Source organism: Salmo salar, chromosome 03 (genome assembly GCF_965601325.2).
Source record: "Salmo salar chromosome 03, fSalSal1, whole genome shotgun sequence".
In the NCBI taxonomy this organism is placed as follows: domain Eukaryota; kingdom Metazoa; phylum Chordata; class Actinopteri; order Salmoniformes; family Salmonidae; genus Salmo; species Salmo salar.
The window spans coordinates 75,106,433-75,127,500 of NC_138293.1; the positions used below are offsets into that span (position 1 = coordinate 75,106,433).

At 44.6% G+C, this 21,068-nt stretch overlaps 3 protein-coding genes across 5 annotated transcripts in view; 1 reads left to right on the plus strand and 2 right to left on the minus strand.

Moving 5' to 3' along the window:
* Positions 1–2,215: 2,215 nt before the first annotated feature.
* Positions 2,216–6,974, minus strand: LOC106601516 (PAT complex subunit CCDC47). Of its 2 annotated transcripts, none has more exons than XM_045715370.2 (12): positions 6,952–6,974; positions 5,396–5,697; positions 5,177–5,269; positions 4,699–4,995; positions 4,549–4,614; positions 4,308–4,409; positions 4,070–4,180; positions 3,796–3,881; positions 3,571–3,629; positions 3,339–3,448; positions 3,027–3,194; positions 2,216–2,878 (listed from the first exon to the last, which is right to left on the minus strand). In XM_045715370.2, exons 2-12 carry the CDS (start codon positions 5,687–5,689, stop codon positions 2,798–2,800), a joined length of 1,467 nt encoding a protein of 488 aa, XP_045571326.1. In that variant the 5' UTR covers positions 5,690–5,697; positions 6,952–6,974; the 3' UTR covers positions 2,216–2,797. The 2 variants fall into 2 exon arrangements, with proteins under 2 accessions (XP_045571326.1, XP_045571327.1); XM_045715371.2 differs by lacking the exon at positions 6,952–6,974 and adding an exon at positions 6,678–6,943.
* A 625-nt stretch (positions 6,975–7,599) lies between these two features.
* On the plus strand, positions 7,600–14,549 carry LOC106601519 (DDB1- and CUL4-associated factor 7). Its single transcript, XM_014193758.3, has 7 exons — positions 7,600–8,197; positions 10,152–10,310; positions 10,527–10,638; positions 11,538–11,656; positions 12,422–12,631; positions 12,751–12,868; positions 12,975–14,549. Exons 1-7 carry the CDS (start codon positions 8,060–8,062, stop codon positions 13,145–13,147), a joined length of 1,029 nt encoding a protein of 342 aa, XP_014049233.1. The 5' UTR covers positions 7,600–8,059; the 3' UTR covers positions 13,148–14,549.
* A 1,698-nt stretch (positions 14,550–16,247) lies between these two features.
* The window catches only part of LOC106601520 (voltage-gated inwardly rectifying potassium channel KCNH6), a 40,482-nt gene continuing 35,661 nt past the window's right edge, over positions 16,248–21,068 (minus strand). For both annotated transcript variants that reach the window (XM_045715368.2, XM_082972097.1), the window contains 6 exons: positions 20,610–20,803; positions 20,157–20,244; positions 19,741–20,025; positions 19,423–19,612; positions 18,587–18,794; positions 16,248–18,377 (listed from right to left, as the gene is read on the minus strand). In XM_045715368.2, coding sequence (XP_045571324.2) covers positions 18,096–18,377; positions 18,587–18,794; positions 19,423–19,612; positions 19,741–20,025; positions 20,157–20,244; positions 20,610–20,803 — 1,247 coding nt within the window. In that variant the 3' untranslated portion in view covers positions 16,248–18,095. The remainder of the gene's footprint in view (positions 18,378–18,586; positions 18,795–19,422; positions 19,613–19,740; positions 20,026–20,156; positions 20,245–20,609; positions 20,804–21,068) is intronic.

Consider the following 21,068-nt stretch of genomic DNA (forward strand, 5'->3'; position numbering starts at 1 on the left):
AATAGATTAAAAAAAATATGTTGGATGTGCCTACTACATACAGGTAGCTATAGGATTTTAAAAACTATTCGTATGTGCCTTCTCTTGTCTATGACTACTTGTGGCGAATCTACGGATTAATGTGTCAGATGTGTCCTTTGCCATTCCACATAGTATAACTTGCAGGACATTGACACAGAAAAATGTATTATTTAATTATCCTCATACCTCCAGTTTTGAACTTCTTTACTTAGTTATATTATGCATACGGAGTACCAAAGAAGTTTCAAAAGAACTACTGCACAAGGAAACGATCAAGTGACAACACTGCCATCATGTGGCCAAACATGGCACCGCAGGGAAACGAGACACATGATCACATACGTCACACAAGTAACACGGTTTATGTTCATAGTTGCGGGAAGTAGGGTTGCTGCTGCACCTTAAACAAAATCATGAATCCTGTGTGAGCGGACAAAAACAAAATATTCCTCAGCAAAGCACAACTAGCTAGTGTGTGACGTTGCCATTGTTTTGACAACAGCACCAGGCTGGGGGCAAGTTTGCACTATGCCATAGGTATACAACTAACGTTTGAAGCTATACTGATGTGATCATTTTTATCAAAGGTTTGCGAAAACATGTTTGTTTATTAATCAAATACGAGTATGTAGCTAGCATCATGTATACCTGTGCCTGCTATGACGATTTAAAAAAAGTTAACATTACTGACAAACACTTAAGTTCCATCCTACTTCACTCTTCCAGTTATCGCATGGATCCAGACAGTGAGCTGAATACACAAAGAGCTTTCAGTTTGCAATGGAAGAGCTATAAGCTCATCGAAGACCAAGCCATCCGGACGGTTAACAAAATATACATGATACAGTGCATTCAGAAAGTATTCAGAACGCTTTACTTTTACCACATTTTGTTTCTCATAATACACACAATTCTCCATAATGACAAATCTAATGCAGGTTTAGAAATGTTTGTAAATTTATTACAAATAAAACATAACATTTACATAAGTAATCAGACCCTTTACTCAGTACTTTGTTTAAGCACCTTTGGCAGCGATTAGAGCACTGAGTCTTCTTGGGTATGACACTACAAGTTTGGCACAGATGTTCGGGTTCAAGTCTTGGCTCTGGATGGCCCACTCAAGGACATTCAGAGACTTGTCCCGAAGCCCCTCCTGCGTAGTCTTGGCTGTGTGCTTAGAGTCGTTGTCCTGTTGGAAGGTGAACCTTCGCCCCAGTCAGGTCCTGAGCGCTCTGGTGCAGGTTGTCATCAAGGATCTCTGTATTATGCTCCTTTCATCTCTCCCTCATTCCTGACTAGTCTCCCAGTCCCTGCTGCTGAAAAACATACCCACAACAGGATGCTACCACCACCATGCTTCACCTTAGGGATGGTGCCAGGATTCCTCCAGACGTAACGCTTGGCATATGCCTGTCAATAAAGATATTTAAATATATACTGTAATTCAGCCTCACGGTTGATATTCTATTCTAGCACCATCTTCCTTTTGCGTATTGTGGCAAACTCGAAGTGGGCTGTCATGTGCCTTTTACTGAGCAGTGGCTTCCGTCTGGCCACTCTACCATAAAGGCCTGATTGGTAGAGTGCTGCAGAGATGGTTGTCCTTCTGAATTATTCCCCAATCTCCACATTGGAGCTTTGTCAGAGGGACCATCAGGGTCTTGGTCATCTCCCTGACCAAGGTCCTTCTCATGTGCATTTACCACAGGTGGACTCCAACCAAGTTGTAGAAACATCTCAAGGATGATCAATGGAAACAGGATGCACCTGAGCTCAATTTCAAGTCTCATAGCAAAGGGTCTGAATACTTTTATTTTTAGTACATTCGCAAACATTTCTATAAACCTGTTTGCGCTTTGTCATTCTGTGGTATAGTGTGTAGATTGATGAGGATTTTTTTATTTAATGCATTTTAGAATAAGGCTGTAACGTAACAAAATGTGGAAAAAGTCAAGGGGTCTGAATACTTTCTGAAAGGACTGTATTATGGGCTGCATTTCAGTTTGACGGTTGGTATTGTTTTACATGACTTTGTCGGAGTAGGGTTGTTGTACATGTCCTGTATTGTCACATGAGCCTTTGACTTTAGTCATTTCTCCAGATTCGCGGGACCCTCGACCTCATAGGATCTGGTCCAGGCACACAAAGATGGCTCTGCCATCTCTAAAAATACACAAATTAGATTGTTCAATAGCTTCCAGTGCATTTTATTGTTTGCTTAGAAATTCACCAGACAGACATAGCTTGTAAGGACCGTCACTTAGATATAAATTAAAATTGGATATTTTGCATCTCGTCTTGTAGCATCCACAGTGTTAACTTAATAACTCAAACAGGCCTCACATGCCTTCATTCCTTTAAAATATGAGCATTTTATTTCCCACCAAGAGGTGCAACCCCCAATCCCTGTCGATTCGATTAATAAGCTCATTGAGCCGACTTGCTTTGAAAAGAGCAATGAAGACCTAGGCAGAAGAAAAAGTCAAAACAGGAAAAAAACTGGAACGGGTCATCATGGTGACAGACTTGATATGCAAAACTCCTCTGTCCCTCTCGCTTGTCACTAGCAGCTCACTCACAGCCAAGGAAACCCCCACTCTGATTGGACAAAGTGTTTCCATGAGAACAGAAACAGCTAAGCTTGACACACCCATGGAGAAGGGAATGTCTGTGTGAGCCTGTGAGCCAGAACTGGGCGCTGAAGTGAGAGAGATGGATGGAAGCAGTGGAAACCGTCTGAGCTGTGTGATTGAATCCCTGTAGCCGTCTGTCCTCACATGGCTTTGACTTTGATCTGCTTCATCTTCATCTGCTTCTTCTCAATCTTCTTCTGATCGCGACGTTGAGCAGCCTCCTGGAAAAGGGGGAAACACCATAGAGACAGTTAGAGCAAGAGGTACAAAGAAGGCCAAGATGAACAGTGTGCTGTGTTCCAATGTGTAATGTTCCAGTGTGTAGCGTTCCAGTGTGTTATTCTGCTGGTGGGCTGTGGTGGAGCTGACCTCCAGGCGGCGCTGTCTCTCAGGATCCTCCTCGCTCATGATCCTCTCCTTCTCAGCCCTCTTCTTCTCCTCCCGCCGGGTCTGAGCAGCCTCCTGGCGCTGATTGTGGGTCTGCTTCAGGAAGTTCTCCTCCACACGGGCACGGTTCTTATCTGCCTTCTGTTTTCCCTGGAGGAGACACAGGGAGAGAGAGGGTGAGCAAGGAGATGCAGTGATAGATGAAAGGAAGACTGTAGATAAAAAGAAAAGTCTGCCAACAGGCCAGATTGAGGGTGTACTAGGAGACTAGTGTAATTATCCTGCCATTCTCACCTCTCTGTTGAGGCGGAGCTTCTTGACCTTGTCGATGCTGTAGATGACCATGTTCATCAGGGGTAGCAGAGTGTCCATGTCTTTGGGAGACGTGTTCCCCATGCCAGGCACTACATGCACAAACACAGGAAAACATTTGTTAACATTTCATTCAGTCACTACGTATCAAATATGGTGAATCGGCTGCATGCCAAGTGTTGGAAAGCATTTCAAGTGGAGACAATTGGCTCACCATTAAATGTAAACAGCAGCGTCTTCTTGGTCTCAGGCAGCTTTAAGGGCTGTCCATCCCTGAAACACAACAGGGTTGAGAAGGAAGCTTCACGTAACAGAAACAGCTGTACATCATTTCATAAGAGGCTTTAATACAAGACCAGAGGTAGGGGTGGAGTAAGGACATTGGTGTGATATAGTTAATATGTTGTGGAAAGACTGACTTGCTTGCAGGCACACTTACTCTTGCACAACTTTTGTACCAGAAAATTGGTCAGAGAAATGGATGGACTCGATCTTGTCAGCATGGTTGGTGATATAATGAACCATCTGAAAGACAAAGACAGTGGAAGGGTGAATGAAAAAAACAAACAAGGGGTCTGTCAAATTGTAGCACACTGTACTCTACATGTCATATTCTCCCACTACAAACAATAAGAGACCACTCTGCAATAGCCTAGTGACAAAGTCCCCACTGTAGTGAGTAGGCCACAACAGAGGTGCCCTCCCTTGCTCACCTTGCTGTCCATCACACCATCCGTGACCTCACCCATCTCTGTCAGGATGGCCAGGAGTTCAGGAAGGCCGTACTTTGCCCCTGACTTGGGCTTGTCACTGCAGAACTCACTCTGGGGACAGACAGACACACAAACAAAGACGGGTCAAAACATACACCCACGCAGCCTGAGGCTTATAGATGGTTAATAGTGTCTGGATGGCTGAATGAATGTATAGTCATGTTGGCCCGCCCCTCACCAAGTCCTGCATCTCCTTCTGCATCCGAGCCATGGCCTTTTTGGTGCCCACAGCAAACACAAACGTATCCATGTCCTCATCATTCAGAGTAACTTTAATTTGCTACAAAGAAAAAGAGACAGAAACATACAGCAAGTCAGACAACAGAAAAGGTCTACCTTTAGGAAAGTATTTGTAAGCGCTGAGGAGAGTGACAATGTGACTGGTGATGTAAATGTATGCAGGCATCATATGTACCCACCACTTGATCACAGACTGGCCTCATCATCCTGGCCAGTACATTCAGCAGGTCCTGCCTCTTCACAAACTGGAACAGACCAGAGAAAACATTGAAACAGCAGCTAGTTCTCACACAAACACTTTCTCTCTTACTCACACACACTGTAAATACCTTAAGCTGGATGAGCATGCCCTCACAACACACTCGACCTGAGCACCACAGGTTGTAGATGTGCTCATTCTCCTGGTTCAGCTTCCCAGTGCTCACTGCATCCTTACTGGTGCCATCATCACCCACCAAGGCAAAGTTGCTCTCCAGGAGCTCTCGGTGGGAGTTGAACCAGGCTGTAGCCAGACGGCTGTTCTTGTTCTTGCCGATGATGTAGTTCATGATATAGGCCAGCAGGCCCGTCACCATTAGAATTTCCATGTAGTAGCTCTCCCAGCTGTTCTGAAGGTGGGCCGGCACCTGGAAGGGGAAGAAGGACAGACTTCATCACCTTGACAACCACAACATTAAGGATGTTTGATCTTGACACTCACATTTAAGAGGGATGTTCTTCTTGATTGTCAAGAGTACAGTTTAAGAAATAGGTCTGGAATCAATGGCTTCATAATGGTCACTAGTCTGGTGTTAACAGTGAACTTACTGTGTGGATGATCAGAGGGTCTTTAAGGGACTGGCTGGGCTTCTCCATGCCATCAAACTCATCTGGATCATACTTGCTGTACATGTCTTGATCCTACAGCAATACAAAATGAAATATTGATTAGTTCTGGCACAAACCAAAAACACAGTGCATGGGAGAGTGTGCCAACTAAGTTGTCCCTGGTCATATGCAAGCTACCAGGCCACTGGAGCCCCTAACCTGTGTATCGGAATCCTCAAAGCCGTCCTCCTGTCCGTCTTCCTCCAGCTCCACTGTGGCCTCATCCTCATCGTCCTCAGCAGGCTGAGCAGGGGGGGCCGCACGGGGAGGAGGGGCCGTCTCTGGCTCGGCCGCAGTGTCCTCGCTCACATCCTCAAACTCAGCAAAGTCATTGTCGTCTGCAAAGTCTGCCAGGTCTTCCCCGTCGTCAAAGTCATCGTTGTAGCGTCCCCTGGAGACGGGCAGTGCCAGGAGAAGTAGCAGCGCGGGCAGCAGGAGGTACACACTCCTCATGGTTGAAGCTGTGCCAGCACAGGCCGGTAGAGGAGAGGACAGGTGGGAGGAGAAGAAGAGCAGGAGGAAGATAAGGAGGGAAAGGTAAATTCAGGTCAAACTAGTTGGGTTTGGAGGTGACAGAAGGTCAAACCAGCACTAGACAGAATGCCTCAGTCAGTCTCACACAGGCTGGCTGTCACAAAGATGTTTCCAACAAACATCTGCATTACTGTGAGTTGATTTAGTTACATGCCCAGGATAGTAACTTGTTTGTTTACAACACATATGTATAATTTCATGCCTCTTACATCCACTCCCACTGAAAAGGTCAACATCCAAGAGAGTGGTAGCTAGGTCTGGACACTGTCAAATTACCTAAATCAAAAATGTGTCAGTCTGAACGCCATAGAATCTGTCCATTAATCGGACTGGACATGGCCTGTGGTTATTGGTAATGATCCAGTGACCCTATCATTCACAAGTCATCAATATTACAAAAATATATGGCTCGCGTTGCTTTCTTTATAGACACATCATTCCAGACACTGTAGTCCATTAATGCTAGTTAATACCAGCTTAACAAACCACAGATACAAATATCTTGCTTAGCATTCAGGTGCGCTAACTAACGTTAGCTGTCTGCTGCTAGCCAAATCCACTCTCTGACTCTGTTACCTAGCTAGCTTGACTTGGAGTGGCTAGCTGAAATCATAGAACATTTAAGATGGCTAAGATTACAAAGAGCTAGCAAATATGCCACCACAGTTGACGATTTCTGGTTAACTAACTAACGTTAGTCTAGCTAGCTAGATAACTCACTGATTAGCCAACGTGTCCCATCCCCCCCATCTCTTCCCATTCTAACCGAGCAAGCTAGCTAACGTTACCAACCAAGTTATTGCCACCCTATAGCTAATAAGTGGTTGACAATATAACAATAGCCGGATTTATCACATTGAATCAAACTAAAGCAAAACAACACATGTAACGTTAGCTGTATGAATACCTATGGAGTGTTAAAATATGTTCCTATGGAAAACGCTGAGGTCGTCGTTAGCTTAACAGTTCAATACAGTCCCCTTGACAGTAGATTCTACCACAGAGTTTCTAAAAACCCAGAGGCGCAACCTCGCGACACTTCCTGGACCGCTTGCGAAACAGACCAGGCCGGGGTTTGAGAAGTCAAATATTATTCCTTGTTGTTGTTTTTCTCGTAATCTAAAGACACAGCCTAGATTCAAGCCAATGTTGTAAGTAGTTAAATATGTTATTACTCCAACCTTGTGAAAGTGACAAACTGACACTTTTTCATGTTCGTTAAAAACAACTTTATAGCGAAGAAGTGCCTTTGAGTTGACGGCGTGCACATGCGCAGTTCGGCCGAGACGTTACCCGTTGACGTTTAGCTAGTCTACCAACGTCGCCTTGTGACACCGCCTACAAGTGTGATTAGGGGTTTCTATTGGATAATCAGTTTATGGCGCTTTCAAGACAACTGGGAACTCCGGGAAAATACGAAATAATAACACCAGTGATCTTCGGCACGGAAAGTCGGAGCTCTTAAAGATACCAGAGTTTCAGACTAGCATGACTGTTCAAAAGTTTTTTCCCAGTTGTATAGAGTTTATCAAATTGACGAATATATATATTTTTGTGCATTTTACCTGAGCCTAACTCCTTTCCTAACCTGCTACGTGAATTATCCTAACCTGTTACGAAAAGTTAATTGTGACATAAACTGTATCCCTTCTAGACAAAATCCCTAAGCAGAGTCCACCACCCATGTTACGCTGTTAAAATAGTAAAAACAATCTTTGCATATTTTAAGAATGGTGTGATTGGTATGATGATTTCCACACTTTAATGGGGTGATTGTAGTCTATGAGCTAGCTAGCGTCACACCGCCGACATTTTCTTCGATGGGAGGAGATTCGAGGAGAATGATCCCCCACCCCTCTTTGTGGTTGCAGCAGTGTTGTGGAAGTCGGATTCGGGTCAAAGCTAGCAGGGGACTCAATTCGAAAAGAAGGCTCACTTACCCGGATCATCAAAATCGAGCGAATAGCAAATTCAGACTATTGGCCGTAAGCTAACGTGTCTCGAAGCTTCATTTAAGCTTAAACGCCGACTTCGTTGTCCGACAGTGATAGCTATCACGCGGTAGAACGCGCTACTAGCTAGCTAATGGCGTTAACTGGGCTAGTGTAGTATCCATAACTAACGACTGTTTGCTAGCTAGCTGTCGTTTGACAGCCTTTGTCATTTGAACTGTTCAAATCTTCAATTCGGAAAGTCATTAACGAGCCGTGGGGTATATTTTGTTCCAAGGAAACAGTTGTTTTGTTTTATATAGGTAAGGATTTGATATAAGAGCTCGTTTATTGAGCTATGTCTCTCCACGGTAAGCGAAAAGAGATCTACAAATACGAAGCGCCATGGACGGTGTATGCAATGAACTGGAGCGTTCGTCCCGACAAACGCTTTCGCCTGGCCCTTGGAAGTTTCGTTGAAGAATATAACAATAAGGTGAGTGAGAAGATTAATCAGAAATAATTAGTTGGGACCACCGTGAATCCCACAATGCTGTGATGTGGGCCACCCAGAACAGATCTTGGGTATAAACAGAACCCAGAACAGATCTTCGCTTCTATGAATGAATATGACCAAAAAGTTAATAAAAACAGTATGAAGTGTGTTTTAAGCTCTGAGTAATTTGTTCCTTGTTAAATAGTACAGTCGTGGCCAAAAGTTTTGAATGAAACAAATATTAATTTCCACAAAGTTTGCTGCTTCAGTGTCTTTAGATATTTTTGTCAGATGTTACTATGGAATACTGAAGTATAATTACAAGCATTTCATAAGTGTCAAAGGCTTTTATTGACAATAAGATGAGGTTGATGCAAAGAGTCAATATTTGCAGGGTTGACCCTTCTTTTTCAAGACCTCTGCATGCTGTCAATTAACTTCTGGGCCACATCCTGACTGATGGCAGCCCATTCTTGCATAATCAATGCTTGGAGTTTGTCAGAATTTGTGGGGTTTTGTTTGTCCACCCGCCTCTTGAGGCTTGACCACAAGTTCTCAATGGGATTAAGGTCTGGGGAGTTTCCTGGCCATGGACCCAAAATATTGATGTTTTGTTCCCCGAGCTACTTAGTTATCACTTTTGCCTTATGGCAAGGTGCTCCATCATGCAGGAAATGGCATTGTTTGTCACATTTTTACATTTTAGTCATTTAGCAGACGCGCTTATCTTGAGCGACTTACAGTAGTGAATGCATACATTTAATTTCATACTTTTTTTTTCTGCGCTGGCCCCCGGCGGGAATTGAACCCACAACCCTGGCGTTGCAAACACCATGCTCTACCAACTGAGCTACAAACTGTTCCTGGATGGTTGGGAGAAGTTGCTCTAGGTGGATGTGTTGGTACCATTTTTTTTTTATTCATGGCTGTGTTCTTAGGCAAAATTGTGAGTGAGCCCACTCCCTTGGCTGAGAAGCAACCCCACACATGAATGGTCTCAGGATGCTTTACTGTTGGCATGACACAGGACTGATGGTGGCGCTCACCTTGTCTTCTCCGCACAAGCTTTTTTCCGGATGCCCCAAACAATCGGGAAGGGAATTCAGAGAAAATGACTTTACCCCAGTCCTCAGTAGTCCAATCCCTGTACCTTTTGCAGAATATCAGTCTGTCCCTGATGTTTTTCCTGGAGAGAAGTGGCTTCTTTGCTGCCCTTCTTGACACCAGGTCATCCTCCAAAAGTCTTTACCTCACTGTGCGTGCAGATGCACTCACACCTGCCTGCTGCCATTCCTGAGCAAGCTCTGTACTGGTGGTGCCCCGATCCCGCAGCTGAATCAACTTTAGGAGACGGTCCTGGCGCTTGCTGGACTTTCTTGGGCGCCCTGAAGCCTTCTTCACAACAATTGAACCGCTCTCCTTGAAGTTCTTGATGATCCGATAAATGGTTGATTTAGGTGCAATTTTACTGGCAGCAATATCCTTGCCTGTGAAGCCCTTTTTGTGCAAAGCAATGATGGGGGCACGTGTTTCCTTGCAGGTAACCATGGTTGACAGAGGAAGAACAATGATTCCAAGCACCACCCTCCTTTTGAAGCTTCCAGTCTGTTATTCGAATTCAATCAGCATGACAGAGTGATCTCCAGCCTTGTCCTCGTCAGCACTCACACCTGTGTTAACGAGAGAATCACTGACATGTCAGCTCGTCCTTTTGTGGCAGGGCTGAAATGCAGTGGAAATGTTTTTGGGGGATTCAGTTCATTTGCATGGCGAAGAGGGACTTTGCAATTCATCTGATCACTCTTCATAACATTCTGGAGTATATGCAAATTGCCATCATACAAACTGAGGCAGCAGACTTTGTGAAAATTAATATTTGTGTCATTCTCAACTTTTGGCCACGACTGTATATCAAGAGCGGTTGCTGATTTAAATTATTGTTGTTTGTCTTCAGGTGCAGATTGTGGGTCTGGAGGAGGAGAGTTCAGAGTTCATCTGCAGGAACACCTTTGACCACCCCTACCCCACCACCAAGATCATGTGGATCCCGGACAGCAAGGGTGTTTACCCAGACCTGCTTGCCACTAGCGGGGACTACCTGCGCATCTGGAGGGTATGCATGCACCCACAGCCTCCTTGATACTAAATCATACGTAAACATAATAGATGTCATATGTTGGGCGCTCCCTGGCCAGCACCCTCTTCTAACTATTGTGTCCCTCTTGCAGCATCTGGAGTTGCACTCTAGCTCAGTTACTTGCCCAGGGGGGACTCTTCTTTTCTACGTAGTTGTATAGCATCTCATGGCTTGTTAAATGTTACCCCTTAGGTCAGTGAAACAGAGACGCGTTTGGAATGCTTGCTGAATAACAACAAGAACTCTGACTTCTGTGCCCCACTCACCTCGTTTGACTGGAATGAAGTGGATCCTAATCTACTGGGTAAGAGATGGGGCATATGCATAAAGTAGAGCTGGGACTATAAACCAAAAATTTGTGACACCGACCAAATATCATGGACATTTTGCTGATCACGTTCATTACAGTAAATAACCTATAGGTGCCCTAGTAGAGAAATGTGAAGTTTCAAATGAAACAAGTTTGCTAATATGGGTGATTGTTAATACAACAATTCATAGCTACTACATTGAAAGTAGTAGATTTAAGAGTAATATAAAAAATAACTGTGGCGCACAATGTCATAAACTTATCGTTCAAGTTATCGTGATAATTTAGTCCATTTATTGTGACATTGATGTTTGTCCATATCGCCCAGCTCTAGCATATAGTCTACTGGTGTGCTGTCAGTGTCTACAGCATGTGTGTCAGAGTAAGTAGCGTAAAACAATTGAAATGCAATCTCAAATAGCTGCCTGTCACTTTTAAAATCTGGGCATCGTCACATATTTCAGCAAATAAATGCTGGGTCTAAATGAATTGTTGACAACTGTTACCATGGACACAGCTCTGATATTCCCACAGTCGTGCATTACATTTTTTATTCTGTCAATGTTGCGAGCCATGACGCCACCAAAAATAAAACGCTGCATCAAATGAATGGTGCTGAAGCGTGAAATAGAGGGTGTGTGATAGGCAGCCTTTGCAGGTCTGATCTGCGATGGATTTGTTATTATAATGTTTATACTGGTGAAACTGGTAGTCTCTTCAACAATTTATTGAGCTGTGTGCATAATGGAAATAGAAGCCTGTCTCAAATAAGCGCCGGTTGTGTAGAGTGATTCATGCAAATAAACACCCAGGCTGTTAATTGAAGTTTTACAGTGTGTCTTGTTTGGTGACTGTCAGTGTTTTTAATCCTGGTTCTGATCTGTCCATTTCAGGCACCTCCAGCATTGACACCACCTGTACTATCTGGGGGTTGGAGACTGGCCAAGTGCTGGGCAGAGTCAACCTCGTCTCCGGCCACGTCAAGACCCAGCTCATTGCTCATGACAAAGAGGTGTGTGAGGGCTGAGGGGGAATATAAGCCTTGCCTTGAAGTTTAGTTTACTTGTATGAATGAGTAAGTAAAGGCTAGTTGTCGTGAGCAGCGGCTAGAACCTGTTTAGAGAGCAGAACCGAAAAAAACGGAAAATAACGACATTTTCTGAGGAACGAAACAGGTCTCTAGTGTTGCGTAACAGAATCCTTTATTCCAAATCCTGAGAACCGATTAATAATGTTATTTTGTTGTTCAAAAAATATTCCTAATGTCTAATATTTAATTATGTAATTCAGTGAAGTTACGACTTTAAAGGTATTCTAGTAATAGCCAATTCAGATGATGTTTAGCGCTTCAAACCAAGCCTCTCCATGTCCACCCCTCTCTCTTCCCACCCATGAAATTGTCTTATCTCATCTCGCGCCTGCACTTAAATGGCCAACAAATAAACAAATAGCTTGTGCATACACCGCAAGCTGCTCCATCCGAAGTAATTGATGAAGCTGAATGAGCTAAATGTGAAAACGGTTTATTTTACAGCCTAAACATTTTACCAAAAGGAGCAATATGAACCGTTACTTTTTTTGGGTTCCAACCAGTTCAGAATTTTATTATGCTGGTCGGACCACTGGAACAAAACAAATAGGGGTTCTGTTCAGAACAGAAGAATTGGAAAATAATTTTGGTTCCAACCCCTGGTCCTGAGATCATAAAGTCTGAATGTGTGTCTGTGGGTATACCAGTGTAATAACTCTGTATGTTGGTGGTGTTCTCTGTGTCTAGGTGTATGACATCGCGTTCAGCCGCGCAGGCGGTGGTCGGGACATGTTTGCGTCGGTCGGCGCGGACGGCTCAGTACGCATGTTTGACCTGCGGCACCTGGAACACAGCACCATCATCTATGAAGATCCCCAGCACCACCCCCTGCTGCGCCTCTGCTGGAACAAACAGGACCCCAACTACCTGGCCACCATGGCTATGGACGGCATGGAAGTCAGTCTATTTTACTCTACTTTCTCATTCCTCTTTTAGTTTGGTATTGTCCATTCTCTCTTTGTTGCTCCCTCTCCTTATCCCCATCTGTGTTCTCTCTCCTGTGCTGTGTGTCTCAGGTTGTGATTCTGGACGTGCGTGTTCCCTGCACGCCGGTGGCCCGCCTCAACAACCACCGGGCCTGTGTCAACGGCATCGCCTGGGCTCCCCACTCCTCCTGTCACATCTGCACTGCAGGTAAGGCACAAACAGCTTCTTCACCAGTTCACCTTTCCTCAGACCCCATTCTAAGTCTTCTCACCTTCTCCCTTCAGTGTAATAATAATGTCTTGTCTTTCCTCAGCCGACGACCACCAGGCGCTGATATGGGACATCCAGCAAATGCCCAGGGCCATCGAGGACCCTATTCTGGCCTACACAGCTGAGGGGGAGATCAACAACGTCCAGTGGGCCTCCACCCAGCCTGACTGGATCGCCATCGGCTACAACAACTGCCTAGAGATCCTGCGGGTCTAAAGCCAACCTTCACCTGAGGGGTGGATGTGAAGGGCTGGAGGATGCGGATGATGTGTGGATTCAGAACTTGGACATGTTTTTTTGAGTGGAAGTAAATCTTGCAGGACTGCCTCAAACCACTGCTCTGTCCTGGCTGATTGATGTGCGTATGGGAGGTGGTGTGAACTCTTTGTCCCACTCCACAATGTCCTGGTTTACTCTGTTTTTGATAGAACTAATCCCTGTGTCAAAAGGAGTATGTTGTCTTTATTTATTGTTTTGGTAATCATCAGTGTCTGTACAGCGCCATAATGCATCAGTGTCTGTACAGCGCCATAATGCATCAGTGTCTGTACAGCGCCATAATGCATCAGTGTCTGTACAGCGCCATAATGCATCAGTGTCTGTACAGCGCCATAATGCATCAGTGTCTGTACAGCGCCATAATGCATCAGTGTCTGTACAGCGCCATAATGCATCAGTGGGTTCAACAATTCTAGATGGTCAATTCATTATGGAGTGAAACAGTGCAGTTCCAACTGAAGACTGCCTCTTGAGTGTGTTTAACCTGTTGTTTTAGCCAGCTATATGACATATTTAGGGTCAGGAAACTGGATTTAAAATGACACTCACTGTCAGAAAATGTAATTTAGGGTCATCTGGGTGTCTTTCTGAACTGGTTTGAATCCAGTTGTAGACTTCTAAATTTGAAACCATTAGGCTAATTTTAAGGCCTCATAATTATTTTTAAGTATTTTTTTTTAATGGTTTGCTGGTACCAGATCACTTCCATGATTATACTGTGATAATCTGACATATAGTGAAGTGACTGAAGTGTTATGGTTCAATACCACAGGAAGTTGGTGGCACTTTAATTGGGGAGAACAGGCTCATTCTAACGGCTGGAGCGGAATAGGTGGAATGGTATGAAACACATCTAACACATGGTTTCCAGGTGTTTGATGCCATTCCATTTGTTTTGTTCCAGCCATTATTATGAGTCGTCCTCCCCTCAGCAGCCTCCTGTGTTCAACACACAGTTTGGATACTTTGCCATCAGCCCCTTTGGACTAGACCAGAACCTACCAAAAAGAAGATTAATGTTTTCTTCATTTTGAGTAGAGTTGCTCGGAACAACTGCAGTTCCTATTCAAGACTGTGTGAAACAAATGCGTTTACTTAGCCTAGTACTGAAGGAGAGTGAAACCTTTTTTTCTCCTGTCTCGCTCTTCCTATCTTTTTATTGTTCACTGTACTCGAAGGTCAACCCCCTTTTCGCATGTTTGTACAAGGGGAAATGTACATACTTATAAATATATAAACCAAGATATTGATGATAAGGCAAATCTACATGTAGTAGCTTTTTTCATAAAAGTTTGTATTACCAAATTTGCTCTAACTAATAAATATTCCTTTGTGTGTTTTTGTAGTTGTCAGTGTTATTGCATCACTGAATACACACGGATAGGTCAGGATGTTATGATTTATTTAGGTGGGCATAACGTCACTTCAATGTACAGATGGCTATGTATTGCACTGAGCAGGTATAGTTCTGTCAGCTTCTAACATTACATTTCTCTCTGCAGTGTTCTTAAAGGTCCAATACAGCTGTTTTGATCTAAACATTAAATCATTTCTGGGTAACAGTTAAGTACCTTGGTGATTATTTTCAATTAAAATGGTCAAAAAGAGCAATTTCTGTTATGTAGGGGGAAACTGAAAACTGTCTGGTTGGTATTTATTGTCATGAATGTTGCACTGGAGGCAGCTCTACAGAGTTGTCACTAGCTGCTGACAGCCACATAGTCATAACTTCTAATTTTATACCTAACCTTAACTACACTGCTAACCCTAATGCCTAACCTTAAATTAAGACCAAAAAGGTAATTTAGTTGAAATACATTTTTTACGATATAACCAATTTTGACTTTGCAACTGGCCCATTTAGCAGAAATAGCTCAGTTCTGCCTCCAGGGAAAGATTCATGACAATAAATGTCAACCAGCTGAAACCGAGCCTTTACTGGCAGAGACGTTGGGAACTCTTATTGGTCAATTAACTAATTTACTTCCTGGTGATGTCACCAGGCAGGCCAAAACTCCATCCCACCAACATTTCTCACTCATAATTTTCACAATTTCAGTATTAGTGTATTTGGCTATTTCAGCTACACCCGTTACTGACAGGAGTATAAGATCTAGCAGACAACCATGCAATCTACATAGACATGCATTGGCAGTAAAATGGCCTTACTGAAGAGCTCAGTTCGTCAGATTTCTGCCCTGCTAGAGCTGCCCCGGTCAACTGTAATGCTGTTATTGTGAAGTGGAAACGTCTAGGAGCAACAACGGCTCCACAAGCTCAAAGAACGAGACCGCCGAGTGGTGAAAATCATCTGTCCTTGGTTGCAACACTCACTACCGAGTTCCAAACTTCCTCTGGAAGCAACGTCAGCACAATAACTGTTAGTCAGGAGCTTCATGAAATAGGTTTCTGTGGCCAAGCAGCCGCACACAAGCCTTAGATCATCATGCGCAATGCCAAGCGCCGGCTAGAGTGATGTAAAGCTCGCTGCTATTGGACTCTGAAGCAGTAGAAACGCGTCAGTCCGTCGGGTTTGGTGGATGCCAGGAGAACGCTACCTGCCCTAATGCATAGTGCCAACTGTAAAGTTTGGTGGAGGAGGAATAATGGTCTGGGCTGTTTTTCATGGTTTGGGCTAGGCCCCTTAGTTCCAGTGAAGGGAAATCTTAACTCTACATTGACATTCTAGAAGATTCTGTGCTTCCAACATTGTGGCAACAGTTTGGGGAAGGCCCTTTCCTATTTCAGCATGACAATGCCCCCATGCATAAAGCGAGGTCCATACAGAAATGGTTTGTCGAGATCGTGTGGAAGAAGAATTTGACTAGCCTACACAGAGCCCTGACCTCAAACCCATCAAACACCTTTGGGATGAACTGGGCCTTTAACATAGCCCAACTGAATGAGTTCCTGGTTTAAAAATATGGTTTATAAGTTAATGTCTATGAATTCCACAAAAGTAAGCCCAACTGAAGAAGAGTAAATGGTGCAAACCACTTAAGTCCAAGCCCTCAACCAAAAATAAACAACTTGCCAGTAGTTGAAGTTTCTGTATTATTTGTTATAAATAATCTTTAATCTAAAAAAGATGAATAAGAATTATGATTTTGTGCTTCAAGAAACCTTTACAGAACAAGAAAGGCTTAAAAAACAGAGTTACATTCTCCTGAAACTGTCAAAAACATCTTGACACTGGGATTCTGGGAAAATGACACTATCCCAGTGACATAACTTGATTGGCAGATTCCATCGACATCACTTCCTCCCAGGTGGGCATCAAACATCCACTAACTTTGGCACCTTGAGTCATTACACACATTTGGGCCAGGATTCAATCTGATCACGGATTTGGACAATGCACCATTTAAACGTAATTTCCGATTGAGCCGACATATGCAGCGTTTACCGTTAATGTGGTCCCTTCAAAAGCGGGAACATTGTCTTGTAGAATCAGATTGAATCCAGGCCTTCCAAAAGGGTGATGTTAAATATGTGACCATGTCACTTACTCAAACATAGTCAACAAACATTGCACACACACACACACACACACACACACACACACACACACACACACACACACACACACACACACACACACACACACACACACACACACACACACACACACACACACACACACACACACACACACACACACACACACACACACACACACACACACACACACACACACACACACACACACCTGAAAAAGAGATGATGCATCCTTGGTGTAACAACAGTCCTGTGAAACAGAACAGATATATAGACATACACAAACATGATGAACCAAGCAAAGCAGTAATGGCTGTATAAATGAAAGGTGTTTATAATGCTTCACAGGTGCTACATAACTACAGCATAAAGGAGATGAGAAAACTGTCCGTTATGCTTTTTTCCCCATGTCAATTAGCTGTTCTCATGACCCCTGACAATGTTGACTCAATAATGAGACATGTCACTTCATGTTAACAATTATTGCTTTCCATTAAGTCATATGATTGGTAGAACATGAGAGTAGAATTACTGTATTCAAAAATGGCCACTTTTACAGTAGTCATTCCTACCATACAGACATAAACAGTATTTAGACAGCATTTATACCATCTCTTTATATCATCTGTTGATAATATGTTACACCAACATAGCAACAATACATTTGTGCATTCATAACTAATAGATTTTCCAGATTGACGGTAAGATCCTCATGATACTATAAAAATACGTTTCAGTTCAACTTATAAACAGCACTGAGCCTGAATGTGCAGTTCCTCTACAGTGTAAACATACAGTACACACAGTTATATGTATTTTTGGCCAAATTCTTATCTCCCAACAAAAAGGACCATGGCATAAAAGGACCATCACTTAACAAAAAGAAAACGAGAGAGGAATGATAATACTACAGCTTTGAGATCCAGGGAAAAGGGGGTTTGGGGTTATTGTTAGTGGCCGTGTGACGTGTGTGTCCGTGTGCTTCTAGTCAGCCCAGTTTCATATCAGTTCTCCATAGGCAGTGCCAGGACCCCAGGCTTTGTAGGGTCTGGGTTGCAGAAATCTTAAACCCCCTCTCAATAATGCCCTAGGCCCTGATAGAGAGGAGAGGTTGTTTGTCGCACAGGACCAGAGGTGCCTCAGCCCCGGGCACTGTGAGTCAGTGAGAGGGGGCCCTCCATAGAACCTCCTCTCAGCTACGTGGAAGGCAACCCACGTTGATCAGCAGCATCTTACAGGTTAGGGGGTTGGGTGGGGATTGGAGAGGAGGAATGAGAGAGGGGACGATTAGAGAAGTGACTGCCAACATATGATTGTCCTCCTGTGGTGGTGTAGGGGGTACTAGGAGTGAGGGATGATCAGGTTTAAGGTTAAAGGTCAGAGGGTTTTAGCTGCCTGGCAGGATGGGGTCAGAAACGTGCCTCTGAATCTCCTGCCCCTCTGTGGAGGTCTCCAGGTTGTCAGGGAGGGAGGGGAAACGCAGGCTGCCACACAGCAGTCCAGAGGGCCCCAGGGTTTGGCAGGAGACATGGGGGGGGCTAAGGCCCATGGAGGACCCTGGAAGGGGCTCTGTCTCAGGGGACATGGACATGGTGTCATCAGAGGCCACCGTGAGGTGGATCCCACTGGACAGGGAATCCTTGGACTTGTGCTTGTCTGAGTCCGGGCTCTGCAAAGAAAAAAACGGGGCAGACAGGTGAAGCACAAAAGCGATTCAGTAACTCAGTATACTGTACAACCTCTAATACCAATTCCTCGCTCTCACTCATTTTATCAGCCCACTGTTTCACAATATCATATAGCTCTTCGAGGACAGAGCATTGTAGCAAGCAAAAACTGATATATACTGTACTATCTGTACACCATACCAGTACCCACCTGCAGTGGCGAAGGCATGCTGTCAATCTTGATTGGGGGCATGAAGGGGACAGTGTGGATGATGGGGGCTGCTGTGCTGTACAGGGTGGTGGTGTGAGCAGGGTGAGGGCTGGGCAACACAGTGCTGTAGGCCGGGGGTACTGGGGTTATCTGCCTTTGGAGCAGCTGCAGGATCACGTGGATGTCTGCAGTCATCCGAGTCTCCAGTCTGGGCAGGGCCAAGGATGGAGGCAGGGTGGGAGAGGAAAGACCAAAGAAGAATAAAGTCAATCATTTCTTCCTCTGTGATCTCTCTCAATCATTTCTTCCTCTGTGATCTCTCTCAATCATTTCTTCCTCTGTGATCTCTCTCAATCATTTCTTCCTCTGTGATCTCTCTCAATCATTTCTTCCTCTGTGATCTCTCTCAATCATTTCTTCCTCTGTGATCTCTCTCAATCATTTCTTCCTCTGTGATCTCTCTCAATCATTTCTTCCTCTGTGATCTCTCTCAATCATTTCTTCCTCTGTGATCTCTCTCAATCATTTCTTGGTCTACCTCCATTATTTATTTTGGCTTCCAATTATTATCTTCCTTTACCTGTCTGTAAATCCTCTCCTCTCCTCTCCTCTCCTCTCCTCTCCTCTCCTCTCCTCTCCTCTCCTCTCCTCTCCTCTCCTCTCCTCTCCTCTCCTCTCCTCTCCTCTCCTCTCCTCTCCTCTCCTCACAGTTCCTTTCTAAAGATCCCCTTTGCTGTGCCCTCGTCACTTTTCCTCTCCTTTCCTGTCATCCCTTTTCCCCTCCTCTTCTCTCCTCTCCTCACTTTTCCTCTCCTCTTCTCTCATCTCATCTATACCTGTGGAGCTGGGACTGTAGCAGCTCCACTCTGGACTCCAGTTCATTGGGCCTGTCCTCTGCACAGGGAGGAGAGTGGTAGGTGCCCCTGACTGAGGAGCAGCGCCGCTGGGGATCTGACAACTGACTGGTCCTCCGGTCAGGCCAATACCCATACACCCCTGGGACTGGCATGTTGATGGGGGCTGCAGCTGGGATGTAGAGAAAGAGCAGAGATGCCTGTGGGAATGCTTTGATGCAGGTTAGAACATAGTACAGTCCACTGATCTTAGTAAGTTCATGCGTAATACTGTGTATCTATATCTCAGTCTCTCTTTACCTGTGTATTGGTGACTTCCTCGGTCCAGGGGCGACCCCATGCCGGCTGAGGGTCCGCTGGGAGGCAGCAGGCTGACCACAGCAGGGGGGTAGTCATCGGTGTTGTCCACAGAGGGGTACAGCTCTGCTTTGCTATGTCCCAGGGGCTTCATCTCATCGTCACTGGACTGGGAGCAGGCGCTGGCGCTGCTACACATGCCCTCCCAGTGGGAGCTTGTGTCCGGGCCGCTGTGGTTCCCCAAAGGACACGACTGGTCTGGAAATGAGTCCTCACGGTCCATGCCGTCTACACACAACCAGGACAGGTACAATGATCACCACAACTTTAGACATATCATTGATAGTAACACTACTTTTACTTTTAACAATGTATAAGAAACCCATGAGGACATAATGAGCAGAACCACACACACTCACCAGGCCGGTTTCTCGTGCGTCGTGGCCGCGGCCGTCGGTATCCACATTCAGAGTCCTCACTGGGAGGTGCCTGGTTCATTCTATCTACCTAATACACATCAGCTTCAGTAACTCAACAAAAAACAACTCACACTTTACAACACAATACACACACACCATCAATCATCAGCTTTATACACACTAAATATTCAAGAAGTAATGCTTTTGCATTAGTTTGCCTAACTAAAACTCATTGACCTTGTGTTAAGCTCTCTTTATGACTAAGGGCTTGTTTCCCAGACACAGATTAAGACTAGTCCTGGGCTAAAAAGCACTTTCAAAGGAGATTCTCAATTGAGAATGATTTTTAGTCCAAGACTACACAGTCTGTGTCCAGGAAACCGGCCCAACATGAACAGTACCTACTAGTGGTTGGAGAGGGTGCTCTCTGTCCCCCCCCCTGACGGTACTCACATCTCGGAGGTTGAAGGTGATCTCCAGGTTGGTCCAGAAGCAGTCGGAGAAGTCTGGGTACATGTCCAGCACCTCCAGCAGGTCCTCCCTCAGGATCCTATGGAGGTCACAGTAGGTCAAAGCCCTGACGTCTGCACTGGACTTCCCTGGACGCCCAAAAAGATAGATGGGTTCTCCGAAGATATCATTCTGACCTACAGAGAGAACGAGAGAGAGAGAGAGAATGGAGAGATGAGAGGTTGAAAGGTGACACAGGTGGAGAGGAAAAGGAGGTGAATAGAGGGACAATGGAGAAAGCAATGTTTGAACAAAAAAAGAATTGGAAAACATAAGCATTAAAAACACTTATGAGCTCACTCACATACACCACCAGGGGGAGTAAAAGCCTCCGTCTACAAGACTACCCTGATAGATTTATTTTCTAGGTTAAATTTCTTCTGGATTATTTCTAGATTTTTC

Bases quoted from the DNA above. Each gene is read 5' to 3' on its own strand.
- LOC106601516 (XM_045715370.2), bottom strand. From the start codon at position 5,689: ATGAGGAGTGTGTACCTCCTGCTGCCCGCGCTGCTACTTCTCCTGGCA. The intron at 4,996-5,176 runs GTAAGTTCACTG...TTCCCCTTCCAG, and splicing joins ACCCTCTGATCATCCACACA to GTGCCGGCCCACCTTCAGAA. The intron at 4,615-4,698 runs GTATTTACAGTG...GGTCTGTTCCAG, and splicing joins GCATGCTCATCCAGCTTAAG to TTTGTGAAGAGGCAGGACCT.
- LOC106601519 (XM_014193758.3), top strand. From the start codon at position 8,060: ATGTCTCTCCACGGTAAGCGAAAAGAGATCTACAAATACGAAGCGCCA. The intron at 8,198-10,151 runs GTGAGTGAGAAG...GTTTGTCTTCAG, and splicing joins TTGAAGAATATAACAATAAG to GTGCAGATTGTGGGTCTGGA. The intron at 10,639-11,537 runs GTAAGAGATGGG...TGTCCATTTCAG, and splicing joins AGTGGATCCTAATCTACTGG to GCACCTCCAGCATTGACACC.